The following is a 23084-nucleotide window of genomic DNA, read 5'->3' as shown; positions in this document are numbered from 1 at the left end:
CAAGTAACAATGAAAATATTTGATTAAAAATAAAAAAAGAAATTGCAGCGTCACTGGTGTGAAACCGCATAACAAACTTTATTTTCTGTACTGTATTTAGCAACGTTCAGCGTACCTAAATCTGGATGTGCTGGTCGGAATTTCAGCGGAAGCCATTTCATCGGAAGACAGTATTAACTTTTGTTCAGTAGCATCAAATTCCACGGAGTAGCGACCGGTGAGAAGCAGTTGAATAATGGATCCCTGAACAAAAACCACAAATTAATGGACCGAACAACCTAATAACAGTGGTGCAAACTCCACAATACCACAACGCATGGTCAACAAATGGCGAGGTGCAAGGGCAAGAAAATAGGGTGCATAAGCAAAGCAATTTTGCGTGGTATGTGGACAGGGAGACAAACACAAAGAGCACATATCCCACACGGACACCCAACAACCAACACAGAAAAATCCGAAAATTACATAGTAACTCTCAATGTCCGTCGGTACCCGCAGTTCCGTCCGTAAAAGCGTCAGAATTTCGTGTAGTTCTATTTCCAGTTGAGAGGCGAATTCCGGTGTCGATCGCACGAACATGTTATAAGTGGCTGCTCGCAGGATCAACACCTCTTCTAAAAGCTGGTTGACGCGTTCTTTTTGTTCCTCCTAACACAATAAAAAAGTTTAACTATAGTCTCTAACCATAATTCACTCAGACTCACTTTAAACACTCTTATTACATGGGTTAACAAATTTTATACGGTATATCTTTGTTAATCGTGCACGTCAGTTTAAATTCATGCCTTATGATCAAGTTTCACAAACATTTCTGCGCACAACCGGAAGTCTCTGATACTGCTTAAGTGCATTTGCAGCCTATACAACAAATAAGCGTATTCATACCTCGGACATGTTTTCGTTGGTGCGGAAATAGGTCAGTTCTTCCAGTAGTCGAACCTTAAATTGCAACCGGCGTTTCCTGTACAGATCGAGAACGAATTCCAGATGACGGATTCGGCGCAGAATGCTTTTAAGTTGTTGCAACAGGCTCATATACAATCCATTCAGCTGTCGTTGTCTTGTGTCGACTTCAGTAATTATTTCTCCGGATTCTACCGTCATCATGGCACGATAAAGATCATCCAGTCGGTCCAAATCTCGATTGATACGCACTAATCCATCCAAAAACGCCTAAAATCATTATGATAGGAGTTATAATATGGTAAATCATTATCGCAATGGATTACGCGCTGCACTCAGCTGCGCTTATAATCCGTGATAACGAAATTCACGACAGGATTCGTCTAATCGGCAAACCAATTTAATACATCAGCGATATAGCAAAAGGTAACTGCCTGAATTTCCAAGTTATAAAAACACTACCATAAACAAAATCAGCAGAAATACTTGCACAAACAATCAAAACGTACCGTAAAGCGTTGTTTCTCCATGTTGAGCAATTCTTGATCAATATACTGACAATCAGGATCCACAATCAATCCTTCCAATTCCAACAGATTTTCCTCCACAGAACCATACAATCGATTGTAGGTCAGCAGACAGGAATGTGGATCTGGAAGCGGCTCACGCATAGCCGCCCGATACATCATATCCGCGTCGTCACGGGCTGCACGCAGCCGCGTCTCCGATTCCACATCGGCCAGCAAACCCTTCCGGATGCGCGATGTTTCGTCCACCGATGACCGTTCGCCTTCCTCTGAGACCGATGACACTCTAACGGCTTCATGCTGCGACAACCTTTCCGACACAAACTCCCCGGAGGCTGGGGAAAATGACCGGACGTGCATCGGCGTCCCTTCCGGGCTTTCTGATAACATCTGGCGGGAACGCGGTGGAGTGGGCACCGCCGGTAACGTCAAATGCTCTTTCGTCCGGCGGCTCAATGAACTATGGGCCGAGCGATCATCGCCCAGGGTGGTCGTCAGGCGCAGGTCAATATCATACCGCTCTCGTCCGTCAGTGAATCGTTCAGAGTCTTTCAATCCAGGCGAGGTGCTCCGTCTCACATCCACATCCGATTCCGACCTTCTCACTCCTTGGGAGCGAGTGACACGCTCGGATTTCTCTTTGTGCCGGTGGTGTTTGTCGCCCTCCGCTAAAACCAACGGAGACACACTACGTTGGAGAACCTGTATTTCATCCGGTGTCAGGACGTTTTCGGGAGAGCGCGCGCGCATCCGTTCTTCCGAGTACGATTTCTTGCCCGGTTTGAATAATTTCCAGTAGAAGACATCTTCCTCCAGGGTCTCTGTGTATCCCTTGCGCTTCTTTTGAACTTTCGCGTAAATGGGAGTTAGTTCGTGCGAGCGCGACCGTCGCACTTCGGTTCGAGTTGCCACCATCGATGACACCGGTAAAGTGGCAGCCGTTGATGACGGTGTCACAGGAGATGGTCGCTCGGGGATTTCCATGTAAGTAGCGGTATCGCTGATAGTGGACTCGCGATTTTGATTTCGTTCCTAAAACAACTTCGGTTAATCTACATTTCACTGAAAATTGAAACGGTGCGGCAACAAAATTCATAAAAGCCAACCAAGTAAAGTAAATTTGGTCAAGTTAGCAAAGTAAGTGGGTTACAGTCAAGGCTTTGTATACGATATTCACATATTTTCCTCGCCGCAAACGTACCCGCTCCGATACAGAATATTCTCGAACATCGGTTCTTCTTTGAACGGGAACAGCTTCCGCACGGGCAGTTTCCACTTCGATGGGCTGCGTCTTCACCTGCCTCACATCTGCTACCACCATGTCGTCTTCAATGCTGTCTCGTGTTGGGATAACTCTTTTCTTGATGATGGGCTGAGTGTACACCGTGCTGGTGGCTTGTGTTTCTTTCAACGGTGACACCTGATCAGTTTTCTCCCGCTCGATAGGGGAGACAATTTCCCGTTCTGCCGACATACCCCGTCCAACCAAATACGCCGGCGGATACGGTAATCCCAACGGGGCTGGTGACGTTGTCCGGCTGCTTTCCGCCCGCGATGATCGTCCACTCAAACCCGAGACCGTGCGCATTTCCTTGATGTCATCCGGGTCTTTGTACAATTTGGGAGATTTAGCGCGCAGTTCTTCCAGATCATGCGACAATTTCACGCGGTAATGTTCGACATGTTCTTCAAGATATTCACCAGATGGAGGGGGAGTGGAGGTTGTCGTGAGATCATGGGAGGTCTCCCATTGCTGTCGACGCAGAGCGGGACTCTCGCGGACATAGGTCACCGACTGCTGGGATGTGGTTGGCTTCTCAACCTTGGACGATTCTCGCGAGATGGTTCGTAGTTCTGATTTCTCCAGCGTACCCATCTTTTCCTGTTAACAATTTGAAAACTGCATTTCAAACGCCATACAAATATAATTTAAACTAAAACTTACCGGTCTTCCTGGATGCACAACAGTGGCCGTTTGCATCATTTCCATTTCATGTGTAGGAGCTGAGCGACGTTTATGGCTCACTTCGCGGAAAACACCTTCTTCCACATCGTCAGCTGTATCCCCGTAGTAGTAAGTCTGCATTGATTCTTTATCTCGTCGCGGAGGTTTAAATGGCTCAGCAAGCATTTCGACATAGTCAATTTGGAAATCTTTCGGTCCAGCACGATGCAGTATCTTATCGCGAGGGTATGGCGACAGGCTGCGATCTGTGTTAAGTAAACGAAGCCGGTTGGTCAGATAAAGCAAGCTGAACTATGCAAACAAAGTTCAATAAAAATGCCAAAACAAGATTAGCGCAAACAAATCAACCGTAAAACTTTTAAGCCGTCTTACTAGTCAAAGATCGCTATAAGTAAAAATCAGTTAAAAAACCACGCACCTCTGTATTCATCCTGACTACGATATTCAACGCTTCGCCGAGGAGAATCCGGCTCCAGACGGCCGAAACTGATGTAACTCGGCAGTTGCTCCGTCTTGGTGCGTTCGATAAGGGCCACTCCGATCTCGGAATCTCGGTGTCCTGCTTGTTTCTTGACGGCTTCCTCATCCGGATACGTTCGAGTGGTAACATACTCCTCGGCAATCTTTTGAACGGGCCGGCGCTTCCTCCTCACCTTGTGACCATGCTCGTCTTCGCTTTCCGTGCTGGACGTCGATGACCTCGACGAGCGCCGCTCTTTACGAGCCGCAACCGGCGCCACAACGTGTGTCGTTGTCGTCAGGACGGCTTCGTGTTCCTGCTCCACATCCAGTCGTGTGGGCTGAATCTCGTGTTCGGTATACGGCCCCGTGGCAAACGGACGCATATGCCGCAGATACTCGGCGATTTCCGCATCACCGGGGGTAACGTGGTGGAGAATCGGTGGCGGCGATGCCACGCGGTCCGGTGAGACAACATGTCGCCGGCTGACGGTCACCTCCTCGTCGCTCTCCTCCCGTGGTGAGACTTTCTTGGACTTCATTTCCGCCAAAGCTAACTGAACATCGTCCCGCGGTTCCGGTGTCGGGCTGGTCAGTTTGGATTTTGTTACCGAGCTGATTTCATCGGCATCTTCGCGACTGCTGGAACTACTGGTCGAACTTTGCGAGCGCTTCTTTTTCAGCTTTTTCCCAACGGCCACCGCTGTGACCTCCGTTTTCCTGACACGTTCTTCCATTCGTTCCCTTTCGGGAGGCACTTCACGAACTTTAGTAGCCGTGATATGTTCGCTTTCCCGCACTTCATCCGGAGACCGCTCTTGATACGGTAACGTTTTCGATCGGACTACTTGCGCTTCTGGTGATGTTGACGCAACACTTGTTGTCGCAATGGTGTGTCCTCGGCTGATAGCATCCGGCGTTTTGCTCCGTTTTGCCGTTTTGTAATAATTAACATCTTCGTAGATGTATTCTTTGGTTTCCGACTTACTGGACTTTGGCTCGACCTTCATCTTCGTCACTTTAACTGACTTAATCTTCGTGCTGCCGTCAGGTGTACGAGAGCGTGTACCGGATACGGATCGGGAAACCGCTTCTGTCGTGCTGATCGATGCCGGTGTTGCCGTTCGGCTTTTCAATTCCCGCTCCCGGTCCAGCGCTTCCTGCTTGCGCTTCTCTTCTTGCTCAGTATAGATCACCTCTTCCTGCGCTATTTTAATCGTTGATTTCTTCTTGGAAGCTTCTTCGCGATGCTCCACGCTCTCTGCACTGCGAACAACAGTCGGCATATCGTCCATTTTTACCAGAACTTTTGTCGGTCTCTTCCGCTCGGTGTCCGAGGTGGAGAGTGAGGGCGACGGAGATCGTCTTCCCTTCACGAACTTCTTCTGTTTCATCAGCTCCGATTCCTGGACGATGACTTCACCACGGGAGCGTCGTTCGCTCTCTTCGAATAACTCTTCGCTTTTGGTTTTGCGGGCAGCCGGTTTCGGCGCAACCGGTGCGGCACCTGTACGACGGAACACCGTCTCTTCCAGCAGAGTTTCATCGGTTTCCGTTACCGGTTCACGGGTGACAAGGGCGTTCTCCAGACTGACATCACTCGTGCCGACAAAATGCTGCACTTTTCCAGGACGTTCACGCGGTGGGAATTCGGCCGCTTCCCTGGTAGGCTCAATCGTTCTCACCACCATTTCACTGTATTCCTCTGTCGGGGCCGGTTTGCGCTGGATATCTTGCAGATGCACGTGTCGTACCCGCTCCGAATGAACACGGCCAAATTCTTCATCCGAAGATGTGTCATCTCTCACGATCTTCTCCGTTGGGCGCATTTTTCGAACCGTAACTCGTTCTTGCTCGCTTTCAGATTCGGATGATGAAGACGAACTGACTTCCACTTTTTTGGCTTTCTTGCCCTCGACTGCAGTCATATCAGCGAGACGGGTGGCAAACATGTTGATGTTTTCATCTCGCAATCCCGCTTTGTGCTCAACCGCTGCCGGACGTTCTCGCGGTGTCAGATGTACCACCTCCTCTTCATGACGATGGACACGTATAGGAGGTGACACTTCACGAACAGTGACAAACTCCTGTGATATTTGCGCGGGAATTAGCCGGGCAGCAACGATCGGCGGTCCCTGTTCCATGGCAAACACATCTTTTACCATCTTTGACCGCTCTGACACACCGAATTTCACCGATGGCTCGGCTGTTGTTTTTGTTGTTACCGTGACATGCTCGTATTCTGTGGTGGACGATTTGAGTGGTTTGACTGCTGGCTCAGCTGAAATCGGAGCGTACTTGGCAGCGATCGCTTCGATATCGTAATCGGAATTCTTGCCCCGGTGACGAATTTTGGGCGGGCGCTCGCGCGGAGTTAAATGTTCGATTTCTGTTTCTTCCACTGGCGCGATCTTTGTTCGCGTTGGCGATGGTACTCGTGCGGTGCTCACCACAGTAACGGTCTCCCGCAGATGCTCAGATGCCGGAACGCGTTCTTCGACCTTCCGTTTTTCCGTTACCGGTACGGCGGGAACCAAGACCGGCGAATATTTGGCGGCCAGTGGCTCTATTTCAAAATCTGACAATCTTGCTGGATGGTGGATTTCCGCCGGTCGTTCGCGTGGGGAGAGATGTACTTCTTCCACTTCCACCGGCGCAACAGCTCTTGTTCGTGGAGGCGAAGACGATCTTGTAGTGGTTACGACACTGACAGTTTCGTGTATATGTTCAGTATCCGATCGGACGCGTTCTTCCTGGCGTTTTTCTACAGCCGGTTCAGCTGCAACTGGAACATACCTGGAAGCTATCGGTTCGATCTCATAATCCGCGAATTTTCCCCGATGGTAAATAACTGGCGGGCGCTCGCGAGGGACTAAATGTTCAACCCGCTCTGGCTGGACTGGAGCCGCCTTGGGTTGCCTTTCCTCCATAATGGCAACATCCTCTCTGACGACAGTTTTCTCTGCCACTGATCTGGGTGGCACTGCAGGCTTGGCCGTTTTTACGCTTTCCGTCACAACTCGTTCCTGAAGGATTTCGCTTTCTGGGCGTGTTTCTTCGGGAAACGGAAAGCGTCTGCTGATAGTTTCGATATCACGGTCCGGAACGCCGTACGGATGAACGACAAACGGTGGACGCATTCGAGGAGTTAAAACCGGCTCCTCTGCGACAATGTGTTCGGTAGTCACTCTAGGGGGCGGCATCATTCGCGCTGGTTCTATGCCCACGCGAGTGCTCACAATTTCTTCAGTGCGGCGCTCTTCCACTGGCTTCTTTGCAGTGACCTTTTGCTGTGAGTATGTTACATTTTCCTCAAGCGTTTCTCTCGGAAGTAACAGTCCCGAAGCGACTGCGATATCTCGGTCAGTGACATTATAACGGTGTTCAATGGCTGCCGGTCGATCTCTCGGGACTTGTACTTCCGTGACATGATGGGTTTCCGTTGCTGAGACGACCTTTCTGACAGCTTCTCTTTCGGTTTCGGACTCGGATGATATAGAGACTTTCTTCGATGTTCTCGCTGGAACCGCTGGTTTAACTGTTTTCTCACTGCTCTTCACGACAACCGATTCTTGCAGGTGTTCATGAGATGAGACTGTTTCTTGTGGAAGCAGGTGAATAATATCGCGATCCGGGACGTTAAAACGATGGGCGACAGCCGATGGCCTCTCTCGTGGACTCATCGGTTCTTCGACTTCTAGAATGGATTCTTCCAAAACTCTTGACGCCGGACGAGCTCTGCGCACGACAACGCTTTCATCTTCACTTTCCGATTCCGATGAGGTCGAAGATTCGACTTCCACCTTCTTAGCTCGGCGTGCGGGAGTTGGGGCATCCCGAATAACCGTCACAGTTTCTTCGAAATGCTCTTCCTGTGGGATCGCAACTTTCGGCTGTAAAACACGGCGAGCAACGGCCTGGGTGGGTTCGATCAGCACCGGCATCAGAGTATCCGGAGGTGGAATGATTTCCAGTGTCTCGCGTTCAGCCGATCTCAACGGACGTTCGACGACCGGCTTGGTTATCACTGGCGGAATAAAAGGGACGATCACTGCTTGGGTAGGTTCGATGTAAAGAGGCGCCACCAACGGCGGCGGCGAGATGATATCCAAGGATTCACGGGATGCGACTTTCACAGCCGGCAAAATTATGGGTTTTGTTTCAACAACAACCGGCTTGACGACAACTGCCTGTGTTGACTCCACCAACACCGGCATCACAACATCAGGAGCTTGGATGATTTCCAATGTTTCTCGAACAACAGGCTTAGGACGCGGTGGAGGAACGACCACGATAGCTTGTGTCGGCTCAACCAGCAGCGGTCTTACCAGTTCAGGGGCTGAGATGATCTCCAGTGTTTCCGGAAACGCGACAACCGGCGCACGTTCTACCGGCTTAGTAACTGGAATACTGGGCGGAACAATAACGGCCGCCGTCGAGTGTATAATTTCCGGTACAACAAACGGCGGAGGCGGAATAATTGCAAGCGTTTCACGCGAGGCCGTTCTTACTCGGCGCTCTACCACAGGCTTGGTATCAACAACGACAGGCTTTAGCGCTGGCTCGGACGTTTCTCGCACAATCACACTTTCCGAAATGTGTTCGGCATCTTTAGCTTTCTGCTGTACTAGTTCTTCTGCTGGGATGTGTCGCTCCATTTCCCAGTCTGGATAGCCGACGCGATGATTAACCGGCAGCGGCCGATCGCGTGGTGGCCCAGTAACGATTTCTTCTTCCATTCGAACTGGTTGCATCACTTCAGAATGTGCGCGCTCGGTGTACTCCACTTCCGATTCGTCGCGTACTTTTGTCACCGATTCGCTGGAGGCTTCTTTGGATTTCTTCGACTTGAAAACGCCAAAAATTCCCTTCGATTTGGATTTTTCCTTCTTTACTTTCTCCACGTCCTCGGATTCTGTGACAACAGTTTCCGAGTAAGTGCGCATCTCCTCTTCCGATGGCTGCTTCACAATGACTGTTTCCGGCGTCTTCTTGATCGTAATGCTCTCTTCCCTTATCTTCTGCAGTTCGGGTGGTGGTGACATTCTAGCGTGGTCTTCCACTATCTCCCAATCCGGAAGTCCAGTTCGGTGAACTACCGCGGCAGGTCGGTCACGCGGAGTCAATGTCTCGATAACTTCGTGTTCTTCCGTTACTTTGGCTTTTCGAGATGGAACAACCGGCCTTGCAGATTCGGTCACAAGCAGCGTTTCGTCGAGATATTCTTCCGCATGCGGATGGGTTCGCGTGGTTTCGACAACTTCTGTACGTACTTCACCAGGATACTGCCGGCTGATGCTTTCGTACTCCATATCGGAAAGATTGCTGCGATGCTCGACCGCATGTGGGCGGTCACGAGGTGGTAATTCTGCTTCAATCAGAACCGGCACAACTGATTTTGATGGATGCACCACTTCCAGGGTTTCGCCGACGATTCTCGACTGGACTTGCTCGACGTCTTTGCGTCTGACTGGTTCACTAACATCACGCACAACGGTTTCCGATATATGTTCTTCGCTCACTGGCTTCGGCGTTGCCACCGTTTCCGCAGGTATGTATCGTTCCATTTCCGAGTCAGGATAACCGACTCGGTGAATTACGGAGTCGGGCCGTTCTCGTGGCGGACCGGTCAGCTCTTCCAGTTGCACCGGTTGGAACACTTCTGGGTGCGTGCGTTCTATATGCTCCAATTCCGATTCATCGCGCACTTTTGTCACTGACTCTGCAGTCGTTTCTTTGGATTTTTTCGATTTGAACAAGCCAAATATTCCTTTCGATTTCGATTTGCTGACCTTTTCCCGTTCGGATTCATCGATTACGACTGTTTCTTGCTCGATTTCTTCCGCTGGTATGGCTTTTGTTCGGTGCTGTTCAGTCACGCGGACTTCTTCAGTTGGTGCTTCCCGAAGAGTAACAGTCTTCTCTTCCGCTGTTTCAACAAGCGCTACGTGCCGGAACTGATCAATGATGTCGTTGTCAGTTAGCCCAGTTCTGTGATGCACTGATGTAGGCCGCTCCTGAGGCGGACCAATAAACTCCTCTGTTTTAGTCTGATATTGTTGCACACCTGGTGAGAGTTCGGACTCCACAACTTCGGAAACGTGCGTCTCCGTTGTCACCTCTGGTTCGGCAGTCTTGGATGACTTGCGCTTGAAGAGTCCAAAAATACTCTTAGACTTTTTCCGCTCTTTTGCTTCGGGCACAGTAAATTCCGTTACTGTTTCATGCTCTGCTTGGATGATCTCCGGGGATACTTCGCGAACTATGGTTTCCTGTACAGTACAAAAGGCTATCCATGAATATTAATATCGGGTTTGAGTTAACCAAATTTAAATATTTTTATATTATGGTATTTTCCTTTCCACAAATCAAAACTCCAGTCTAACAAAATCCTTACCGTTTCGCGCCCCGGTTTCGAGGTAAATATGACTTCGCGCTCAGTCTCAATCGGTGCAGCAGATGGCGACACTCTCAGCCGTTCAATGGCATAATCGTCCATTGCCAGGTCCGACATGCCAGCACGATGCGACGCTTGTTCCGGGCGCAGACGTGGTTCAAGATACTCCTCCGCATGGCCAGTCTCCAGCGTTTCAACGGTTACTGCTTTATGAGTGCGCACCGGCGCAACCGGCTTTTCTGTCACTTCTGGAATTTCATACTCAACCACGTGCTCAGCGCTTCGAACGACAGTTGGGGCTTCTGGCGCTGATTTCTTCTTCGTGCGAACTTTTCTCCGCTCAGTCGCCGAATGTGTTTCGTCTGTCTCAGATTCAGATGACGATGTCTCATCTGCTCTCGTCACCACACGGTGTTCCTCCTGCATTACAGCCGTCACTGGAACTTCCTTCGCCGCACGGAAAGGATCAGTCCAGTTAGCAATTCTGTCGTCGGAAAGCCCGCTTCGATGCCGTACACTTTCCGGGCGTTCGCGGGGAGGTAACACTGTCTCTTCCACATATTCTGTCTCAGCCGGTGGCTGAATCTCACGCGCACTACTCACTGACGACGCCGTGGAGGAAGAAACGGATTCTCTCCGTTCAGTGGATTCTTCCGTAACATCTCGCACGCGAGTGACAGCTTCCGATTCCGATTTTTTCTTATCTTTTTTGCCGGACTTAAACAGACCAAAAAGGCCGCTCTTTTTCTTTTCTTTGGGTGCTTTCTCCGTCGACGTCGTAACTGTAGAGACAGATTCCGTTTCGACCGTAAGCGGTCTGTCTTTACGGATTTTCTGAGCTGCTGTTTCTTCCACTTTGGCGGGTTTTCCGGTCGTTGCGTGAACAGTTTCCGCCGGGCGCACGTTTGTGGTGGTCGTGCTTTCTGCGACATGTTCTATAATACAAAAATGAATGAACCAACCGTTACACAGTTAAATACGCGAATTTTGCAGCAACAACGACAAACGCCTAATTTTATATGGCTTTTTAAACTGTGTTCTCCCGAAGCTGTGCATTCACACCCCCAAATCCCAGTGCAGTGCAAACCGGTGCGCGCATGCTGTGGCAGTGAAAGCAGTGCATGCATGGTCATGCAAAGCTTGTTTTCTTCACACCCAGCAAACAATACCTGAGGGCTGGATGGCCTTTGCAGGGTATGTTTCAGAGAGCAGCTGTGGCGACGATGCGGGATACTGTGGGAACATTGCCAATTCATTGTCACTGATGCCGCTGCGATGACCAACAGAATTCGGACGACCTCGCGGCACCACATCTTCATTACTTTCCTCAGAAATCTGCGGCGACCTTTGTGTTTGACTCTCCATGCTCTCGTGCGACGATTTAGGTAATATTTTAGCGACTGTCGATTCTTCCTCCGTGATTTCAATGCGATTTTTGGCAGGAGATTTTGATCGTTGGACATAATCGAATTCCAGAGATGTTTTTCGATCTCGGTCAAAGCTAGTAACTTTGGGTGTTTCCTGCACTTCCACAATTACTTCCTCAACGGACACAGTCTCAAGTTTTGTAGGAGCAGGCGGCAAGCTTGGCAGAAATTCCAGTGTGCTTCGTCTTTCCGGTTGAAAACTGCGCTCCTCTAAAGACACATGGTGTACACTGCGGATAGTTTGTTGTGCGTGACCAACTGATTCTTCGTCGATTGTGACTTCTGTTTGCTTTGACCGCGGTGGACGCACTGGTCGATCACGGGAAAACTCGAGCGATGTCCTCCTCTCAAAAGCAAAAGAAGGCTCTTCTATGGACGCAACTTGTGGAATGTCAGTTTCTTCCACGATTGGTTCCGGCCGAACTCGAGTAACCTGCACCTCCGGAAGAAATTCCAAAGACGTACGACGCTCCGGCTCAAAATCCCGATCACCAAGATTCACATTATGAACGATACGATGCTTATGCTCAACGTGCACGGTTTCTTCGATACTTTCAGCTGTAATGGGTGGTTTAGCTTTTTGTTGTGTGAAGAACTCTAACGATGTTCGTCGATCCCCTTCAAATCGGGAAGTGTCGGCAGGGACCGGTGCCACATCAGTAACTTCCTCCATGATGACGGCCTCTTGAGGTTTTTTCGCAACTGCTGGCTCAGGAAGAAATTCAAGCGATGTACGTCGGTCACTTTCGTAATTGCGGTCGCTTAAAGTGATGTCGTGCCTCACAACGGTTTTCGTGGTAATTGGCTCTTTTTCTTCAACTGGAGTTTGTGCCGGCGATAATGGTCGGATGGGCTGATTGAACTCAAGCGATGTTCTTCGCTCCGGCGTAAAGATAATTTCAGCTGGCACTGGCAGATCAGACGTTGACTGATGCTCTTCCACAATTGCTTCTTCTTTTTGCTGGTGAACAACCGGCAACGATGGAAGAAATTCCAACGATGTTCGCCTATCGTCTTCGTATTGCCGCTCAGAAAGGGCAACGTTGTCCACCTTTCTGACCCGCTGCGTGATGACCTCTTCATGCAGAACTTCCTTAACTGGTTGACCCACGCGCTTCTGTCCCGTAAATTCGAGGGACGTCCTTCTATCCGCTTCGAAATTCATGATTTCAGCAGATCTCGTTTCTGTAACGATTTTCTCTTCAATGATCGCAACCGCTGGAGTTTGGGCAACTGCTTGTGGAGCAACCGGCAGATACTCTAAAGAAGTGCGCCGTTCAGGCTCGTAATTACGGTCACTTAATCCAGTGTGATGAATAACTCTTTCCGGGCGCTGCAGGGGTTCATGTACGGTGGTCACAGGTGGTGTTTTTTCAGAGCGAACGCCAGCCACAACTCGGCCGCTGAATTCAAGAGATGTTCTTCTATCCACTTCGAAATTGATCACTTCCGTGGATGTCGTTTCGGAAATCAGATTTTCTTCGACCGTGGCAACTGCTGGAATCTTCTGAACACTTTGTGGGATAGCAGGAAGATATTCCAACGACGTGCGTCGTTCCGGCTCGTAATTTCTGTCGCTAAGTCCGGTATGGTGGATTAATCTTTCCGGGCGCTGCAGTGCTTCGCTTTCCGAGGCTTCCGTTATTTTTTCTTCAGAGGGAACACCAGTCACAACTCGACGATTAAATTCGAGAGATGTTCGTCGATCGGGCGCAAAATCTGGTTCAGCGGCTCGCACAACTGTTGCCGTAGCGATTTCTGCAGGTACAGTCTGCATCTGATGGGAATCCGATTTTTCTTTGTCAAATGCAATTGGCAGAACCTCAAGCGACGTACGCCGTTCAGCTTCGTAATTTCTGTCACTCAGGCCCACATTGTGAATGATGCGTTCTTCTGGACTTTTCGATGGTAACTCCTCGATACTGCTGATTACCTTCTGACGCGGTAAAACTGACCCAACCGGAAATTCCAATGACGTCCTCCTATCGGGTTGAAAATCACGCACAGTCTGAGTGACAACCGTTTCGACGTCTCTGACGACCGTCAGTGAAGCCGGTTCCGTTACGGCAACAATGCTCGGTTGGGGATACAACTCCGGTAAAAATTCCAGTGTCGTTCGACGATCCGATGCATAATCACGATCCTCCAATCCGACTTCGCGTACCTGCGTCCGTGTAACAGTAACCGAGACCGTTTCATTTTCAGGCGAAACATTACTTTGAGAATTGTCGACTGGAACGGTAAAATACTCATCGAATGTTGGACTAGCGCTGTCGCTGCTACCGTATTCTGGTACAACCAGTTCGCCTCTTGTTGGTTCTGGCGTAACGAGCTGCCGGGGTGAAATCGTGGGATCTTCGGCTAAGTTCCGTGTCTCGCGTTCCGATGATGCTGAAATGTTCACGACATATTCCAGCTTATCTCTACGAGAGGGAGGACGAGTAAACATAATATCCTCAAATATCTCCTCTCTAGTGACTTTGCCCCCGGCTTTCGAGGTTTTCTTTTCCGTGGTAATGGAGATCTGCTTGACTTTGGTTGTTTTAGTTTTAGTGCTTTGACTGGACACAGCCGGCATTTCCGAATCAGAGATCGTAGCGGATGTGAAAGACGACGGTGTCGAACGGCCAGAAGTGGAACTAGCGGAGATTCGTTTTTCCTTCTTTGTCTTCGCAGTTTTGGGCGTCTTTTCGGGCCGGTCAAACGCGATGAAACTTGGCAGGCCAATAGATGTCCGAGATGATGGACGCTTCTCTTCGTCAGCCGGATAACCAGCAACAGTTGTCGAGATCAATCGTTCCTCTGGGGAAGTACTCACCGACACTGGAGGCGATCTACCGGTTGCCGGTTCCCAGTCTTTGTCGGCACATCCTGGGTGATGACGAATCAGAGACAAGCTTCCGCGATTAACAGAAAGATCACTGGATGTCACAACATCTGTCGTGTCCACTTTGCGCGATTCCTGACTTTCCTTATATGACTTTTTCGATCCATAAATTAATTCTTCGACAGAAACACTAGTGTCTTCCCTTTTCGGTGTCAAGCCGATTGTTGCAGTGGACTGCTTAAACGATGTGGCGGTCGATTTAGATTTGGCGGCATTTTCCTCTTTCTTGCCTTTACCTGAACGCAGAAAGCCTAAAACACCTGACTTCTTGCCTGTGGAGTCTTCTTTGGAGGAGCTGCTCTCTGAAACAGTCGGCGGCTCGTCCACAACGTGCGTGAATGTTCTTTCGGTTACTGATGATATCGGTGGATGCTCAGCAGACGACTTACCATGAATCTCTAGAATTTTGGTAATACAAAATCGTCATAAATCAAGCACAAAGATACAATTCTCTACTTACGGACACAACAAACTATCGGAAATAAACATACGTGTATACGCACTTAATAAATGCAATATCCTGTCACCGTATAACTGGTGTGATTTGCGATAACAGGTAACAAACATACCATAAGTATCAGACTGAGATTTCGCCTTTGCTTTCGCTTTGGTTTCGTCTTCATGAACAATCTCCCTGTCGGGAATTCCGGTCACATGTTCGACTGCTTCCGGTCGTACTCGCGGTTCCCGGCTACGCGTAACAAATTCTTCCACACGCTCTTCCGCTGGACGGTGCTTCGTTGCACTTGAAACAGCAAGATCCTCTTGCGTTTCAACTGGCCGATGCACAGAGGCGACGTGTCGGATATTCACTGTTTCTTCTTCGCTTTCCTTTGGCCGTATAACCTAAAAATCACAAGTTAATTAAATCGCATCTCAATGAAACGGTTCAATCATAATCCCAATAAATCATATAAAATTCACACCATACATAATTTACCGTATATTGCAGGGAAACAGAAGAAAAAACTAAGCATAAAAAAGGAAAACTTGAGATGTTATGATTATGCGTATCTTGAACACGCAATAAAACTCGGAACACTTTCGATGGAATGTTCAGACTGATCAAGTAAAATCACTCGACCGACTCAACCATAGCGGTAGCAACCTCCTCACAATCAGCATTGTGCAGTCAACAATAGGTTACCGCTTCGTAAGCAATGCGCAGCCTCTAACGTAGCAAGAATACCTGCTTTAAAATACTTTTGTTTATTGAACAAACATACCAGTTGTTACGTACGTCTTCTGCTGGCAGAATGGAAAACCATATTGTTACCTTTTCGCAAAAGCGCATACGTAAAGCGTCTACCCGGTTAAAATAACCATACTTGCTTATGCAACCAACTCATACTAACATCATGGTTATTATTTTGAAAATTGTACCGTTAATCCGACAATTATTTTGATGGTACGCGTGTAATCATTAGCACTACGCAATTTCACTTTAGACGATGTGCCTACTAAAAATAGCTGACCGGTCGCTTGTCGTAGCAACGTTAAAGCATCTTTCTTTAAAATTTAAGGTGATCGCAGCTGAGTAAAACTGCTTTAATTTATTCAGACAATATACAGAATAACTTAATAAATAAACTTGATCATTAAATATCATTAAAGTTGATAAATAACTCTTCCATACTGATACAAATTATAATATCAAATACTCGTAGTTGTGTACGAAGGTAGCGGTTTCGGTTTATGGATCCGAAAATAATTGCAAGTCAAAGGCAGCCGTCCATGATTGCTGTTTTTAGCTTACCATTTCTACAGTTTCCTTTCGGTGAGAATGTACTACCGGTATTGAGACCGTGGCAATATCGATATCCCGCGGTCCAGCTCTGTGCCAAACATCGCGCCCATCTGGTCGTGGAAGTGACTGGCTCTCTTCAATGCGATATTCATCACCGGCAACGTGTTCTCTGCGCTGTCGCTGGTCCTCTTCCAACACGGGCGCAACAGGTGGTTTGACAGATGTTCTCGTGGTAACAACAACAGTTTCTTCGACCAGCACCTTCTTCGATGCACTTCTGTCGGCCCGAGTGGGCTGTACTTCTGGAGTCACAGTGTGTATTTCCTGCGCATGCCGGTCAAGAGGCCGCACGACGTCCATATGCTCCAACTGCACTTCCGGTGATCGATGTCGGGTTTTGGCCAATGACGGAACGGAGACTTCCGACACACTTTCCTCCAAGCGTTCCACGGATCGCTCCCGAGACTTCCGCGGCTTAACCACGGGTTTCTCCGCTTCAGTGTCACTTCCGAAGCCGCCGATATAGTCATCGCGAACCCCTGTTCTGTGGCGGATCAGCATGCTGTCCGGTCGTTCTTCTGCTACCCACGGGGTTTCAATATCTTGGATGTATCGAGTCGGAGGCGCATTCGTGACCTTTGCAGGTTCTCCTTCCGCTTTCACCACCGTTGAGGTTCCGCCGGACATTACTTTCTTGACTTCCGATCCTAGTTGTTTGGTTCTCTCGACTCGGTGGGTGCGGATGCTTTCACTGAGACTTTCCACCGGCGGCGTTCTGGGACGACTTTCTTTGCCTGTTTCGTACGAAAACGAGTGCTCTTCTTTACTGATATTCGGGCTCGGGGTCCTTCTCGTTTCCACGTGGACAGTTTCGGACTTGGTTTTCAATGTGGGCGAGCCGCGCGATGGAGAGCGACGTAGGATACCCTCCAGTGAAGTCTCGCTTTCCGTTCGGCTGCTTGAGCGGGCTTGCTGGACAACCACGCCCTCGTCCATCCGAACAAACTTTGGAATTCTTTCACTGGCAGGGGTCACCGCTCGCGTGCTGACTTCGTCCTCCCTGTGTCGGTGCGGCTGTTCATCAAGGTCAACGGTAGCAATGTCAATATCCCGGGGGGTTGTTCGATGCCACAGCTCAAATAATGAAGCCCGTGATGGACGTTGACCCGCCGCGACATCCGAACGAGGCGCTGTGGTCGTTTTGGTAATGGTTTCCTGCAAAGTTTCTCGCTCGCGAGAACGCGAAGAAATCCGTTTTTCGTGCGGAATGACGTACTGTGGTACAAAAGTTTGTGCAGGTACGGTTTCCATTTGAATAACCGGTTCATTTTTGATTCCCATGGACTCCAGGATTGTTAGCGGTTTTTCTCGACGCACTTCCATTTCATCGATAGATTTCTGTTTGGTTAAGAATGAAAATGCTGATGTTTCCCGCTTCTTCGAATCGGCACTCTGTCCACCCGAGGTCATCGTTGGTCCACTTCTTGTCGACTGCAGCTCCGCCATCCGCTCTTCGGCTGCACGGCCAAATTCAATTCCACTTTCGTCTTCGAAGATTTTAACCTTTTTGCTGACACTCGAAGTTTCCTGTTCTGCTTGGTAAATTTTCTCTCGAATCTTAGAAGTGGGGCTGAACAGCTTCGATTCGAATCCACGATCCGACAACGGGACAAAATGTGTGATCTTTTCCGTTTTGGATCGCGATTTTTTCGGCCCACTTTCGGCTTCAGGTACGGCAGGGGCCCTTACCGGAGCTTTTTCTTTGGTAACAAATTCTTCGTGCTGGGTTAGGGTGAGCTCGCTGGGCTTCGGTGCTCGAGCGGGAACAGCTTCAACCACCGGTGCAACGCTGCGAACCGTCTCAAATGTGTCTCTCATTGGAGAGGCTGTTCGGTGAACCAGCACGCTCTCTTCCTTCACCTTTACGGTCTTAACGGGACTTCGTTGCCGCTGTCGGGCCTCATCGTGGGTAACAACGGGAACGCTGGCTTTGGCGACAGTTTCACGTCCTTCCAAGAAGATTTCCCTTCCATCGCCTAGATTTCCCCAACGGTCAATATCAGCGAATCCTCCGTGGTGGCGAATTGCTTCAGCTGACCTCACACGCGCTACGTCTCGACCCATCTGTTCTTCGTGAAACGAGACGGCACTCGGTATCGCCCGTTGTAGTTCTTCCCGTTCTCGAGGAATTTTCGTGACGGCGACGCTTTCTTCGAGGCTTTCAATAGCTGGTTCAATAGGTTTTGGCGCTCGCACAGGAGCTGGCTTAGCAGATATTTGCCGGACGTGGGATACCTCTGCAGGGACTGGAGAGGACGGCCGGTGCTCAATAAACACATTTTCTTCGTGGATTTTCGCAATTTCCCGTTGAGGACTGCGTTTTCGTTCGGCATGCGTGACTTCCTCCTCCCAAGAGCGCTGCTGTACGGGCTTTCTTTCCTGCAGGCTTTCTTCATGCAGTGTTCCCGGCGCCAGTTCCAGTCCATAGCCACTTCTATCGATATCGCCAAACCCTCCGTGATGGTAAATCGTTTCGTCTCGAACTCTGTGGGCCGATTCTTCTTCAAAGCGCACTTCTTGTTGTGGTGCAGGAAGCTGCTGTTCTATCTCTCGGGGTGTTCTTGTAGTCACTATGCTTTCCTGAAGACTCTCCATCGTTGCTTCGCCAGTTTTCGGCACACGAATAACAACCGGCGCAACAGGCTTAACTTGCGCTTCGTGTATTTCACTCAGAGCGGAAGATGGCCGGTGTTCCACCAGCACGCTTTCTTCGCGAATCTTCACAGTCCGTGGCTTCTGTTTTTTCGCTGTCTGATCGGTTTCCACGACGTGCTCATCGACTGACTGCTGAACGGGATGCAGTTGCCGGATATCAGTTTCGTCCTCTGGCTCAGGCACGAGTTCGAGTCCAGGACCCCATCGGTCGACCTCACCGAAGCCTCCATGATGGTGAACTGCATCGCCTTCAGCTCGAACAGCAACGGTGTGTACCGCTTCATCCCCGGTTAACCGAGTTTGTTGCAGACGAGAAATCTCTTCTTCCTCCCGCGCAATGTCCGTCACTTTCTTCGATCCTCGCTCATCTGGTTGTTTGACGGTAAAAGTACTCACAGTTTCCTCGAGATGCTCGAACACCGGGGAACGCGATTTAGAGGCAGATATTTTAGCGGATTCTTCGCGTGGCCGAGTTTCTGTTGACGCTAGGTTGTCGACGTTAATCACCTGCTCCTGCAAATGCTCTTTAACCGGTGTTGCATGACGTTTGCCCGTGACAACATCGTAATCGCGAGGGTGAACGGTTTCTGAATGGAGCTCCTTGCGAGATGTTTCCGATATCTCACTTGGACGAAAATCTTCCATACCAATAAAAATATCGTCCCGATGTCCTCCGCGGTGATAAATTTCCTCCGGGCGTGATTTCACATGTGATATTTCGGAAATATGGATATTGTCGTGAGTTACGGCAGTTGTGACTGGGCTTTCGGTGACCTTTGAAGTGGATATCATGTTCGTTCCTTCTTCGGATGCTTTCGGCATTTTTATTTTATGCACTTTTTCTTCAGTTTGTTCAAAAACTGGTGACCGGCTGCGGCGTGCGGAGTCTTCTGTTTCCACAAGTGCTTCTGCTCGCGCTTTCCGTTTTGTCTTTTCCTCCACTGGCACTTCAGTCTACAAGCAAACCGTGATTTAATGTCCAAAGATTGACGTAGCTCTCAAAATACAAATTTGTATGCCCGACCTTGTGACTTACAACAACTGTGCCCGGCACGTGCTCCACGTGCACAACTTCAGATTTTGTTTTGACTGTCGAAACGCGCTCTGGAGAAAGTTTTTTATGTCGGCGTGTCGTTTCCGAGACATCGTCAACTGACTGAGCGTGGAGATGCTCCGGTCGAACGGTCACTGATTTTATCATTGCACTTTCCCTTTCATCCACCAGCCCAATGTCGATATCTCGTGGTCCTGATGAGTGGCGGATATCGAAACCTGGCCGATCCAGTGGCCGCACGAGGGGCTCCGCTTCTCCGACCGGATGCGTCAAAGTCTCCTGTTGCACAGTGAAAAGTTAACACGGCGTTATTAGGAAGTCTTTAGATAATCTTCTGTATCCAGTAGCTATATATCTGGAATTGTTACCTATGTCAAACAAAAAATAACTAACATACCTCGAATGTTGTATCCTGCTCTGGCTTGCGCGGTTTCCGCTCAGTTCGCCGAACAATGGTTTCCTCAACATGTTCAAGCTCACCCAGAATGGGAGGCGGAGACACTGATCGCCGCACTACCGTGTCCGAGGGGGCAGGTTTCTCTGATTTCCGTTTTGATATACTTTCTTCCATGTGCTCTGCTGTGGCAAAAGGTAACACCGGGCGTTTAGCAGCATGCACTTTCATATCATAATCCGGCGCGCCAACGGTATGCTCTACCGGCGAAGGTCGCTTCCTGCTGGAGATCACTTCTTCGACTTCCATGGGCGTCGATGGATGCGGCTCCGTCGGCTGGCGCGTGTGTGATACCGTCTCATAGGATGTCACCAAATCGCGCACACTGGTCCGCTTTGGGACCTCGCGGTCAGCAGTTTCTTCGATGAACTCATTGGCGGTCACCAGGCGTTCTCTTTCGGGAATTTCAGTCGGATGCATTGTGTGCACTTCTGTCCGTTTTTCATGGTAAACCGACGGGGTTTCGATAAGAACCGGTACGGCATCACGGACGAATGTCTGCGGTCGCGTTATGCTGGACACTTCCGTCGATTGTGTGGTGCCAACTGTGCGGGTAACCACATGCTCTTCCAACAGTTCAACCGGCTTCCGATTTGTTCCCAGGAATTCTTCAACATCGGTAGGATACTGGTCCCGCCAGTTCGCCGCTTGTTCAACGAGTCCATTTTTTATCAGAGTATCGTCCATTTCGGCATCCGACACACCGGCGTGATGAGGAACGGATCCCGTGCGAATTCGCGGTATGCCGTACTCGACCTCTCGGTCAGCAGTATCCCACTGTCGGTCTTCACGTACCATAGTTCGCGTTTCAGTGTTGACCTCGGAATACGTAACCGGTTCTTTCTTAACTTTGGCGACAGTGATGCTTTCTTCGGGAGCGACTTTCTTCGAGCGGAATAATCCGAACAAACCCTTTTTCGGCTTCTTAGTTTCTTCTGTAACGATGGTTGTTGTAAGTTCTTCTCGTTCTTCCTCCGGTGGATATTCCGTAACCACCGCGTCACGCACAACGGTGCTCGTTGGGGAACTGAGAGATGTCTCCATTACAGAGAAGTGTCCGGGGGAACTATCCAGCGGCGCAAAGATATCATCGTACTTCTTGGTCCGCTCCGATACAGTCTGCTCACGCGGCTCTTCCGGCAGTTCATATCTGCGTACTCTCTCGCTAACCGATATGTCCCCTGGAGAACGGGTGACGTGATGAGAGACGACACGCTCTTCCCGTTCGGGTGAAGCCACGCGCACTCTCTCAACCTTCTCCTGCTCGACAACCGTCGTCATTAACGCCGGATCTGTCGTTGCTCGTTCGAACAGATTGGTCAAACGGTTAACCTGTTTCGGCGTGTCCGCTTCCAGCGTAGCTGTTGCACCGTACGGCACCACTCGCACAACGCTTTCAGACTGGCTTTCCGTATCGACGACCCGATGCGGTCGCAAAACAACTCTTTCCGTTGTCCGAACGAACGTCTGCGTCGGATCAGCAACCGTCGACTCACGCACAACGGGCGGTGGTGGTCGCTCTGGATCTCGGACGAAGGACGCCAAGATTTCCTCTCGAACAGGTGAGGCAACACCCTGCTCGTCAGCGTCTCGTACAACTGTGGCCGGCTCTACCCGGTTGCCGCGCTTGGCCGAAGACAGCGGTGATACCGTGACGCGTTTGACGGTTTTGGTGGTTTCCTCGAATTCCGTCTTTGTGTGCTTTTTCAAAAATCCAAAGGGAGTTTTCGCTTTCCCAGTGGATTCGGGTTCGGAAGTCCCGGGGGAGGTGATATCCTCTTGACTTGCGCGACGATGGATTTCTTCGATATGGGATCGCACTTTGCTCTGGGGAATGTCTTCCTGAGATGATCTCCGTACAAAGGTGTCCGTGGGTGTCGTAAATACTGCCGCTGGTCGAACTTTTCCGATACTCTTGGATTCGGTAGCAACCGGTTCATCACGCACTTGGGTTTCCGTGGTAAACGCAACAGGGTGTTTGATTTTACCAACTAACCGTCCACTGCCGAGATATGGAACATCCTCGCTCGCCGGTGGAGACTTCGCCCGCACAGTCCTAACGGTCTTGGTTTCCGTACTGGTAACAAGAGTCGTGGTTTTAACGTTCCGCAAATATTTTGGCTTCTCCGAAACACTAGACGGGCTGACGGGTGTTTCGCTCATAGCTCGTTCAACATCGGCATTCGACACATCCGACTCGAACACAATGCCGGCTGGCCGCTGTCGAAGCCGGGTCAGCTCATCGTCGGCAGATCGGAGGAAAGTGGAAGACGGCCTCGATGATGTTGCTGGAGGGCGTTTCTTTGGTGAGACATCTTCGTTATCGGAATCCGAGTCCTTACTTTTTCGTCTAAAAACACACTTTTTGTTTCAAATACAAAAAAAGAAATCCAGTGCTTTTGGAAGCAAAATTTACGCACATAATCTAAAATCGGTCTGCAAAATGTGATTTGCATGGACCAGCATGGTCAACCGGGAGAAACACAAACAAAAGCAGTCAAAACCTTAACTACCATACTACATTTCATCGCCTAGTATTCAATTAGAA

At 49.6% G+C, this 23084-nt stretch overlaps 1 protein-coding gene across 5 annotated transcripts in view; it reads right to left on the bottom strand.

Moving 5' to 3' along the window:
• The window catches only part of LOC129580654 (titin-like), a 34608-nt gene that overhangs the window by 524 nt on the left and 11000 nt on the right, over positions 1–23084 (bottom strand). For 3 of the 5 annotated variants that reach the window (XM_055471270.1, XM_055471271.1, XM_055471269.1), the window contains exons 19-31: positions 20480–22886; positions 20065–20361; positions 16323–19982; positions 15136–15412; positions 11422–14964; positions 10253–11187; positions 3815–10127; positions 3376–3641; positions 2632–3312; positions 1413–2462; positions 886–1173; positions 466–648; positions 116–243 (exon numbers count right to left, since the gene is read on the bottom strand). In XM_055471270.1, the coding sequence (XP_055327245.1) occupies positions 116–243; positions 466–648; positions 886–1173; positions 1413–2462; positions 2632–3312; positions 3376–3641; positions 3815–10127; positions 10253–11187; positions 11422–14964; positions 15136–15412; positions 16323–19982; positions 20065–20361; positions 20480–22886 (20028 nt within the window). The remainder of the gene's footprint in view (positions 1–115; positions 244–465; positions 649–885; positions 1174–1412; positions 2463–2631; positions 3313–3375; positions 3642–3814; positions 10128–10252; positions 11188–11421; positions 14965–15135; positions 15413–16322; positions 19983–20064; positions 20362–20479; positions 22887–23084) is intronic. The other 2 variants (XM_055471272.1, XM_055471273.1) reach the window with 2 other exon arrangements.

The sequence above is a fragment of the Paramacrobiotus metropolitanus genome, unplaced genomic scaffold (genome assembly GCF_019649055.1).
Source record: "Paramacrobiotus metropolitanus isolate TYO unplaced genomic scaffold, Prichtersi_v1.0 Parri_scaffold0000004, whole genome shotgun sequence".
In the NCBI taxonomy this organism is placed as follows: Eukaryota; Metazoa; Tardigrada; class Eutardigrada; order Parachela; family Macrobiotidae; genus Paramacrobiotus; species Paramacrobiotus metropolitanus.
This window is presented reverse-complemented; position numbering and strand designations above follow the sequence as displayed.